This window comes from Phymastichus coffea, unplaced genomic scaffold (genome assembly GCF_024137745.1).
Source record: "Phymastichus coffea isolate CEN01 unplaced genomic scaffold, Cenicafe_Pcof_1.1 PCOF00011, whole genome shotgun sequence".
NCBI lineage: Eukaryota > Metazoa > Arthropoda > Insecta > Hymenoptera > Eulophidae > Phymastichus > Phymastichus coffea.
In genome coordinates this window covers 3,967,360-3,978,936 of record NW_026706822.1, presented here as the reverse complement: position 1 = coordinate 3,978,936, position 11,577 = coordinate 3,967,360, and the positions used below count along the sequence as shown (strand labels likewise).

Below are 11,577 nucleotides of genomic sequence, written 5' to 3'. Positions count from 1 at the left end.
CAGATAAATCTAAAAATTTTTAACACACGCGCACACACGCGCGCGCGCACACACACGCACACACACAATAAAAAAATCAAAACGCGTAACACAGAACGCGCGCGTAGTGCACAGGAATTAAATCAGTGGGAGAGGGGGAAGTGCTGCAGAGAACGCACGCTACATCAGATCAAGCCACATCAGATTAACTCAGTAGGGGAGGGGGAGTGCGTAGAACGCACCGGTATAACTCAGTAGGAGGAGGGAGAGGTGACGCGCGCATAGGAATCAAATTAGTAGGCTGGGAGAGGGGGAAGAACGCACGCCACATCAGATCAACTCAGTAGGGGAGGGGGGAGTGCGTAGAACGCACCGGTATAACTCAGTAGGGGGGGGGGAGTCGCCAGCGCACGAGCCGATCGGGGGGGGGGGGAGGTGAGGTGAACATGCACACGCTTCAACTCAGTGAGCTGATACCCCTCTGAGTTAAGGCCCCTCTCGTTTACCTACTAATAAATATATAAGAACTTTTCTACGACATTTATGTTATTTTTAATAATTCTTTGAACGTTTTCTACTTTACCCTACGATTTTTTACTTTATCCATTTTAAGTATGAAACTTGGTAAATCAACAGAAAATTAATATTTTTTATTAGTTTCTTCGGAAAAAGATAGATTATTCAATTTCTTTTTTTCTAAAAAGTTGATATGAAAAAATAATTAGTTTTGTTTAATTTATGAAGGTCCGAAAAAAAAATTCCCTCTTTACCCTACTCACCTTTAATTTTGTAGACCTCGCAGACTCGTCAAGTGTTTTATACGTTTTTGGAGCATCGAAAAGTTGCAGTTGACTTGGTTAGGAAATATGTTATTATATATAACTTTTGTATAACAAAATTATTTGCTCGATTTCCAAAATTTCAAAAATATTTATATAACTTTTATTATTATTTATTGGGATCAGAATAAAAAAGTTTAATATAATAAATTTACATTTATTAATTATAATGTTACATTTATTGATATATACATATATATATATAGAAACAATTATTAAAAAATACAATGTATGAATACTTAAGCTACTATATACAGAAAATTAAGAAGTCAAAAATAAATGTTATATTGAAAGATGAATTTGAAAATAGTGGTCATAATTTCAATTTTTATAATTAAATAATTACAGTACAGTGATGATGAAGATAACGAGAGTGAAAATGATAATGCTAACTTAGATATAATATACGAAAAATTTGTGTAAAATTTATTCATATTATACATCATATTTTATTAAATGTACTATTAGCAAAATTAAGACAAACAAATTTCTCGTATGCTAAAGTACGCATACTTTTCTCGAAACTTTAATAAACTTAGTTACACATCAAATAGGAATTTGAAAATTATTGTCATTACACAGAATTGAAACTGTACTCGTCGGGTTTCAAGAAGCTTATGAAAAGGAATATTTTACGTTTTTGTATCAAATTTATAATTAACATAGACGGAGCTATCGTTTCACAAACTCTTCTGAAGTCAGTACATACGTAGGTGATTGAAGTTTCTGAAATCACTGCAAATTTAGTTGAATCATTTATTGACATACAAAATGGTGAATATAAATCAACGAATAGAGTGATAACTATTATAGTAATAATTAGATTATAATATTTGTAGATGAAGTCATCGATTTTATTACTAATGGAATCATTTTCAAACATAGGAAGTATAGAGTTAAATTTTTTTTAACTGGTTTGCGATGATCCGACTAAATCTTTCATTTTAAAAACCAACTACCGTGGTTATTTAATTTGCAGTAAAATCACAATAAAAGGAGATTTCTCAAAAAAAGATTATGTTTCAATTGTAATGCAAATTGGTACAAAGCTGAAAACATATGAGAAATTTAAATCAAAGATACACGAATAAAAATGTTTTCGATCGCAATTTCAACAAAGAAAAGTAATTATGCAAGAAATACCAAATGTCAAGCCTATTAAAGGTTTAGAATTAGATTATTTATATATAGTCTGTTTATGGTGTTCTGGTCACGTTAATGGAAAATTATGGATTAAAAATCTTAAAGTTACGACATTATAATATGAAGGAAAAAAAATCTGATAATTAATTATTGAATTAATTAAAAAATTGTATGCCATATGTTTTCAGTATAAACTAAAATCGTTAATTATGTTTGTGTAAAAGTGAAAAATGGTAAAGATTTGCTAGAAAATTACTTTTTCTATTTGTCGAATCATATAAGAAGTATTACGAAGAGGATAATATACGAGAGTGGTCCTATAAGTACTTAGCCTCTAAAACAAAAATTTTAGAAAAGTGGCGTTTTATTTTTCAACAACTACATGACCTATGAAAGGGAGGCCCTGGGAATAATTTTCAAGATTAAAACATATCAAATCTATTTATTTGGCAACAAATTTATCGCAGTAACCGACCATAAATCCTTACTTTCATTAAAGTCAGCCGATAATAACAGCAGAGTGCAAAAATGATGATTTAAGCTTGTCAATTATAACTTTGATATAAGTTATCGCCAAGGCATAAAATACGGTCGGGCTGACTGATTATGAAGAAACCTTGTAGAAACGACATTGTACGTCATAATACGGGTACAGAAGACAAAGTTGTACAACGAAACAATACCAACCCAACAGTTAAGTAACGAAGAGAAGCTAAAAATTATGAAAAACAAAAGAATTTGAGAAGATCGAGTAAGCGAAAACAAGTGCGTAAATCCAGCAATATTGATAATTCTCAGAACGAAAAAAAACGAACGCCTTATTGGAGATAAAAATAGCAAGATAGTTTATAATAACGAACTAAAAAGAAAGGTTCTCTACAATTCCCCATTTCTCGCATGCCTCTCACCTGATGATTTTGCATATAACTTTATGAGCCCAGGTACACAGATCACCCTTCAGGCGAAATCGTACATATTATATAATGTACACCGACTGATGCCTAGCTACTTCACACGTACAAATGTTTTTCGCAACTTCCACTGTGCTTGGAAAATGAAACATTCTACCTCGCACCAAAAACACACATCCTATTAAAAATGGAATCGAAAATAAATTGCACCACGATTAACCCCAATACTAGAAGATAGGAAACCATTGGATAAGTTTCATACCAATACCGAGAAAAGCAGAAAATCATCCTGATCTTGAAACCAACCATAAAAATAACATGGAAGCAAACTAAATTAGAGTTATTAGTGACCAGTGGCATTTATTCTCAAGAAGACCTACAATAATTACAAAATCACATTCTCAAGGTAATTACAAAAGGTATGCAGGACGATCAAAGCTTACGAGGAGGATATATATATTTGACTGATATCAAATCTGATATTCCTAGAAAAGACGCTGACCAACATCACAGAAAATAAGTGGAATAAATTCATCACCAAGGTAAAAAAATTTGGCTCCATACGTTCTGCCATCATAAGCGTCATTGCATTTCAATGCGATAAAATTTTATTTAACGAAACAATTAGAGGTTATACGTTGCATTATATATATGAGCTCTTGACATACCTATTGAGAGACATCTTTAGCTTACTCATGTACCTACTCGTGGCACTAAACACAGCACTAGTCAACCATATAAGTACAACGTCGCTGGAAAACGAAGAATATAAGCTGAACGAAATAGTAATTAACAAACCAGGAACTTTAACCACAAAATCATCACCAACACTCCAAAATATATCCAACCAAGCATAAAAAAATCACACTCCAAATCCCAGATAGAAATGAAATCTTCACAATAAATAAACAAAAGATACCACTTTTCACATTGGAAGTACATTAATCACAACTACAGAATTAATGTTAATATCGAAAAAAAAATCCTCAAAATGAGACTCTACTACACTACACCATAACAAGGAACTTTATTGCTCACATAGCATTACTATTATTATTATTAACACAAAATAAATGTGATTGATCAATTGCTGAATATCTCATATGGATCTAAAAAGACAACTTTTTTTTCTACGTTGATATCGTACCGATATGCAACGGTCTAATATGCACGGAGATGTTACGTCTTTATACAAAAGTTTTTTATTAAGATCATCAAAATTGATCAAAATTGATCGAAATCGAAATATCGTTACCTATCTTGCAAACAACTTTCTCATGCCCAAACATTCAGGTAAAATGTTACATTTGCATCCTACTAAAATGTTAAAATCCTTTTATAAGACTTGGAGTTTTTTTACTTATAAAAAACTTTTCTGTTTTAATTTAGCCAAAAAATAATTTTCCTACCACATGATGTACATATCTTTTTTGTATTCTTGTCATGAGAATATTTTGCTCCATGACTCATTTTGAAATCAGAATAATTATAAAATAACAATTGCATGATTAAACAGTTGTACAGTTATGATTATTCTGCAAGGGGAATCGATTTCGCAACGTATTGCGCCAATGTTGCGCCCAATAATTTATTTTTAGTGGGTCCGTTTTCGGTTCCGTGGCGAGCTGCCGTACTTGGCGGCATCCGGGCCCCCGAACCCGGGCGCTCCAATGTGAATGGATCATCCGGCACCGCAAACCGCAGTGAGCGCTGCGGTAGCAGGTCCTCCGGCATAATGAGCCCGCCCACCACCGACCCAATCATCTGCGCAGCTCATCTTGCCGTTCTTGAGTCGGGACTCTGCGCCGAATCTCCGTTACTACCAGCGGTGAAATCGCCTCACGACCCTCCCACACACTCGGCGAACTCGCTTCCGTGGTGAGTGGTCGCGCATCCGCCGGCAGAATCCGTCCTTGCGACTCCGCCATTGCCACCTCATTATTAAAACCACGTCTCATTGATGGTCTCACCATATTTACGTGTGGGTCACGCGCACGCTCCGCGTCTCTCGCCTTCGGTGACATCAGCAACAGTGGCGCTCCAACCCGGCGGACAGCTACCACTGACTGGTTTCTCCGGCTTCACCACTACCCGCGCCTCCAAGACGACCTCTCCCTCACCCTGCTCCGGCATGTCTTCGTTCGCGGGCCCACCATCATTGACCGAAGCGATCTCTTGCCGAGCTGTCTCCATTAATAAATTAAAGTTGTCTCCGCGTACACGCTGGAGACCTGCGCAAAATTCCACATATAATTAGCAAATATTTCGCGATTCATTAATCGCGTAACCGCTACCTCTTGTCATCATGATGGTCGCGTCATCAGTGGTCCTACCTTCCACTACTAAAATATACATATATGCAACAATCATACCATACAATAAAATTCACTTGCCGCTTGCACTCGCGTTCCGCGGAGGTACGTACTTTTTAAGCTCCGACACGTGAGCCATTGGTATCTGCTTCTTATTATCTGTGGTTAAAATGTAAACTCCCGGCGAAATCACCCGCAAAACTTTATACTTCGGATCTAACTTGGCATTTCTGCCCGCGCTCGCACATAATAACGTATGCGCGCGTCTCAAAACCAAGTCACCGACCGAAAATTCCGCCTCACGCCGTTTCTTATCATTGTGCTTCTTTTGCCGGGTCTGCGCTTCCTCAATATGCTTGATAACTAGATCACGTAACGCGTCCAGTCTCGCCATTCGTTCGTTCCAATCTTTAATTGACGAGCGGATGATCGGCGTTAGCGCTTCTACCTCGCGTCGCAGACTCTTCGATTGCTGCGGCTCACGCCCAAAGTTTAAAAACGCCGGCGAGACTTTCGTACTCACCTGGATCGTCGTATTCATCGCTTGCCTAAATTCATGCAAATATTTGTCCCAATTTCTGTCATCCTGATCCACGAAAATCGTCACCATCTGCTTCAGCATCTTGATCGCTCGCTAGGCGAAATTGGCCTGCTGATGGTATGATGGACAGAGTACCTGTTCGATTTTGTACTCGTCTAACGTCGCTCGAAATTCATTTTCACAGAAATTCTTTCCGTTGTCCGTGACTAAATAATTCGGTATCTCCCATCGAAATAAAATAAGTTCTTCAAGAGCTTGCACGAGAGCCCTCCGTGTAGCCGACATGGAGGGCTTAAATTCCACGTATTTCGTAAAAAATGAAATACGACTAAGTACTTAAACCTATTCTTACTTCTTGGCAGCTCGATTACATCCACCGCTACCACTAGCCATGGTCACTCAACTACGCGTTTGCTCATTAATCCCATCGGTAGCTTCTGCTCAATCTTGTACTTCTGGCATTCTTCACACGATCGTACAAATTCCGTGATATCGTGATACATCCCATGCCACGAGTACTCCCTCGCAACCCTATTGTACGTTTTGTCCCTACCGTAATGTCCCGCTGATGGCTCGCAGTGCGCGTCTCGCATCACCCGAGCCCTATGTTCTAGCGGTACTACTAAGCGCCAACATTGTTCGCGGTTTGTGACCAGATTGAGTAGTCTATCTGATGAAAATCTATAAAGCATTTCGTCCTCCACTCGCCAATTTCTAAATTTATCTGGTTTCGCAAGTACATCTTTAATACGCTATAAATAGTCAGGATCCGTGATAGTTGCGAATGACGCTACTTCCTCGCCTTCTTCATACGTGCGTGATAACGCGTCCGGCGTATGATGCAGGCGACCTTTCCTATATACAATCTCAAAATCATATTGCTGAAGCTCAAGAATCCATCTCGCGAGTCGACCTGCGGGCTCTTTCTTATTCTGCAGCCACGTGAGCGCTGTGTGATCTGTAACCACGACGAAATGAGTCCTCTCAACGTACGGGCAGAACTTCTTAATGCCCATTATTACTGCCGCGCATTCTAGTTCCGATACCGAGTAATTTCGCTCGTGCACATTGAACATCCTGCTCGCGTAACAGATTGGGTGCTCGAAACCGTCCGGGTTTGTCTACATCAAACACGCCCCCAGCGCATATGACGACGCGTCACAATGAATATAAAACGTCTTCGCAAAGTCGGATCTCACCAGCACCGGCGCTTCCGTTAGCGCCTTCTGAAGTTTCCCAAATGCTTCGGCCTGCTCCTGCCCCCAATACCAGCGCTCGCTTTTGCGCGTGAGTTTCGTTAGCGGCACCTTCATTTCGCTCTCATGCTCAATAAATCGCGCATACCATTCGCACATGCGAAGGAAGCGATGCAATTGTTTGACATTTCTGGGCTGAGGAAAATCGACCACCGGCTGTATCCGGTCTGCGTCAAGTCGCAGCCCCTGGCTATCCGGGCGGTATCCCAAAAATGTCATCTCCGAACATCGGAATTCGCACTTTCCTATAATTACTTCAAGTCCCGCATTAAACAATTATTGCAACGCCCGCTCAAGTCACACCAGATGGTCGCTAAAAGTCTCCGTCACGACCATAACGTCATCGAGATACTTAAACACGAACGGCTCGAATTCCGGACCGAAGAGCGCATCCATCAGAACCATAAATATCGCTGGTGCATTGATCAGCCCGAAGATCATATAATTGCATTCGAACAGGCCCATCCCTGGAACCGCGAACGCCGTAGACTTCTTACTTTCCTCGCTCAACGGTACCTGTAAATATGCGTTTTTCAAGTCGATCTTCGAGATAAACCGCGCTCCTCGCAGTCGATCAAGAATCGCGTCAATACTCGGCATCGAATATGCATCTGCTTTTGTCGCCTTACATTCGATTCGTGCCGTCCTGTTTTTTCACGATTACCGGTACGCTGCTCCAATCGCTTGTTGATCTATGAATTAACCCGGACTCTGGCCATCTTTTCGTTTCGCGGCGCATGAAATCCAACCCAGTCAAATACTTTCATCAAATTCTTTAATTCGCGTCCCATACGCTCACGATACCTTGGAGCAGTTGGCCATACGTTGCTCGCACTTGTGCCTTCTAACAGCTCTACTCGTCGCGTTTCAATCATTCTGAGGTTGTAACGGTCCTATTTATGAGCTATTTATTAAATCACGTGAATGCTATGTTTTATAGCCACGCTCGGCCGCCGCATCCATGCGAGAAAGGTGTCGCGCACAGGGCCAGCGAATATTGCTATGAGCTCTGTCACAATTTTATAAAATATTATGATGTCGCATTCACCGCCGAGCAACAATTCCATTGTTACTGTATAATACAGTTTTACAGTACCAACTAAACTAAAGTTATATATTTTAGAACTCAACTTCGACTGCGAGATAGAAAATGTAGGGTGCCCGCCACCTATCAGCAGTTTTATAAAGTGAATAGTAACCCATAAAAAACTAGAGGGATAATGCTACCTACTAAAACAGTAATAGAATTTTCTTTGCTTCATGTATAATAGTATAATATTTGATAAAATTTTTAATTTCTTATTTAAATTTATCCTAATATTAAATATATATTATATTCAGAAAAAATACATAAACAAAAAAATACAAAAAGTAAAAAATGAAAAATAAGAAAAAAGAAAAAGAAATAGGACCATTCAACTACTACGTCCTCGTCGTTCGTCCTGAGCTTGGTTAAAAGTGATTTCTATAAATAACTGTATCAAATGAAAAATGAACGTGCAAACTTATTTATAAGATCTTTTAGAAAGAAAAGGTAAATTTGATAAAGCGTTGTGCTTAATAAACTAGAGAAACCAATATTCTGTACAGGTTGTTATGTGAAAATCTGAAAATGTGTATAACTGGTGAAAGAAAGCAGCTAGGATTTTACTTTCAACTGACTTTTAATGTCCAAACAATATAGAAATATTTGGTGTTCACAAATTTTGGATCCATTTTAGTGAAACTGTTGTGACCTTCAAGCACACCGTGGTCAACAGATAATGGTCGATACTTTTAGTATTCCTGTTACGTATTGATACATACACTTTTATTGATACTGTCAGCAATCGACCGAAAATAGTGGGTTATGTATTTAATGTTAAATTTGTAAAACATCATAAAATATTTAGAAATGTCGATTGAACTCATGCGAAATTAAAAGATAAATATTTCAAAAATCAAGGCTCTTGACACCTTGATTTCCTGATTGCTTGACAATTAATGTAGATCAAAAAATCAATGTGTAAAACGATTCGATTTTTCGGTTGTTAATTTGCAACACGTGACAGCTGATAATTACTAATTTGAGATATTTTCTTAATATTTTTGTATCAATATATATCTTTTTTAATAAATTTATAATTCCTTCAAATTACAGCATATCGAGTCATATTGTTGAATTTGAGAATTTTTATATATAATTGCGAAATAAATTATACTTTTATTTATCGTATAATAAACCATACGATATCGAGTGTTCGCGTATATTAATTGTGAACCTTGTTTCCATTAAAGAAAAAAGGTATTTTACGGAATAAGGTAGAGCAGCATAACAGAACAACTAAGCGGTTTATGGAGTAATAGCCCAGGTAAATACTGTCACTACGATTAATTGTATACGTATTCATTTGACCCAAATTGTTTGAATAAAATTTTATATATCTCAAAATTGATATGTCACTACGAAGTCTCGACATAACAGAGAGCAGGTAGTAAAAAAAGATAATCGTAAGTAAATGACTGGGCTGAGATTATTAAAGAATAGAAAACCAGAAAATAAAGAAAAAGAGTTTTTGAAGAATAAAAAATACTTATACATTATTAAAAAAAATAGTAAACCTGCAATGAGCTGTCATCGAACTGCACTCGAGGAGCTACTCTATCAAACTAATTCTTCGCATCATTATTATTTTATACCCTGACGCCAGGTAATAAAACTCCACTGTAGACACTGTAGTGGAGACTCGCATTCCTATTTTTATCAACATTCGCTAGTCTTTTGTGTGCTGCAGAAGCACGTACAAATTTATTATTTTATGGTTGAGAAACTTACTCCGTTTATAAGTGATAATAAAAAGAAAAGGAAAAGAGAAACACTCAAAGACACAGGCTGAACTTATGACTTATTACTAGACGTATCACAAGTCTCAACCCAAGTGAGCCTCATGCTTCCAGCAGAGTGGCCCATGCCCTCGGAAAATCGTGTAGCTGGGGCTAAGAGCGATAAACACTAATAGGTATTGGGCATTTTGAGTTTTCTCCAAAACAGATCGAGCATCCATAAAATATATCTGTTGTACAGCTGTCGAATACTCAAGAAATACAAGGGTGGTCTGATAAGTACTTAGCCTCACCGCCCGATGGCGCTACTCTCGCAAAAGAAATATTCTATCACGTAGTCCAACCTTCTCGATGGTTACTGTCAAGATTTCAGCCTGATCGGAGTTGTAGTTTATTTTTGAGAGCGTGTGAAAGCAAGTGTGTCCGTTGATTTTTGAAAAATGGAAAAAGAGCAGTATTGGTCGGTGATTCGATTCTTGTTTTTGGAAGGGAAATCGCGCAGCGAAATCCAAAAGCGCTTGGATGCTGTGGACGGTGACTCTTCTCTTTCGATGGCGACCGTCAAAAATTGGTTTAACGAGTTTCAACGTGGTCGCACGTCGATTTTTGAAGAATCACGTCCATGTGCTCCGAAAACGGCTACTACAGAGGATAACGTGACAAAAATTCACGATCTCGTATTGGTAGATCGACGATTGAAGGTGCGCGAGATAGCTAAGATCGTAGGCATCTCAAATGACTGCGTGGGTCATGTCCTGTATGAAATTTTGGGCATGAGAAAGCTGTCGGCGCGATGGGTGCCGCGTTTGCTCACTCCGGACAACAAGCGCAACCGTGAGACAACTTCAGAGCAATGTCTGACGCTGTTTAAGCGCAATCCGAAGGAGTTTCCGCGTCGTTTCGTGACAGTCGACGAAACATGGATCCACTGGTATACGTCAGAGACCAAGGAACAGTCAAAACAGTGGACTTTACCCGGCGAAAGTACTCCGAAGAAGGCGAAGACTGCCCCATCGGTCGGAAAGGTGATGGCCACCGTTTTCTGGGATTCACAAGGTGTGATCTACATCTACTATCTGGAGAGGGACAAAACGGTCACAGGGCTGTACTATGCCGAATTATTAGGCCGATTCGACGTCCAATTGCAGAAAAAACGGCCCTATTTGGCGAAGAAAAGAGTGCTCTTCCACCATAACAACGCACCGGCTCACACCTCCGCCGTCGCCATGGCCAAATTGGTCGAATTAGGCTACGAACTGCTGCACCATCCACCGTATTCTCCAGATTTAGCCCCGTGTGACTTCTTTTTGTTTCCAAACTTGAAAAAGTCACTCGCCGGGCAGAAATTTGAGTCGAATGAGGAGGTAATCGCTGCCACGGAAGAAGTTGGAGCATCGCTGGGCCAAGTGTATCAAACTAAAAGGAGACTATGTTGAAAAATAAAACGCCACTTTTCCAAAATTTTCGTTTTTCTTTTGTAGGCTAAGTACTTATCGGACCACCCTCGTACCTGTCACACAGCTGTCGAACACTCATCGGCGCTCATAATGGTATTGGTGTCATTTTAAAAGGGTACCATTTTATGACCAATACCGCTGGAGAAAATGCACGCCACATCACCCCCTCACCACTGATAACGCTATATAAATGGAAGAGAATGCAATTAACATTACAATGTAAAAAAATAGTATTTGATATAAAAGAACATGCTTATTTAGTTGAAAATAAAAGCTTTGAAGCGATCTGGAAAGCGAAAATTTCATCCAGAACGAG

General features: G+C 38.8%; 1 protein-coding gene across 1 annotated transcript in view; it reads right to left on the bottom strand.

Annotated features, from left to right (window-relative positions):
- Nucleotides 1-1,369: 1,369 nt before the first annotated feature.
- The window catches only part of LOC131672448 (talin-2), an 870,100-nt gene continuing 859,892 nt past the window's right edge, over nt 1,370-11,577 (bottom strand). Inside the window, exon 15 of the mRNA XM_058949681.1 lies at nt 1,370-1,553. Coding sequence (XP_058805664.1) covers nt 1,551-1,553 — 3 coding nt within the window. The 3' untranslated portion in view covers nt 1,370-1,550. The remainder of the gene's footprint in view (nt 1,554-11,577) is intronic.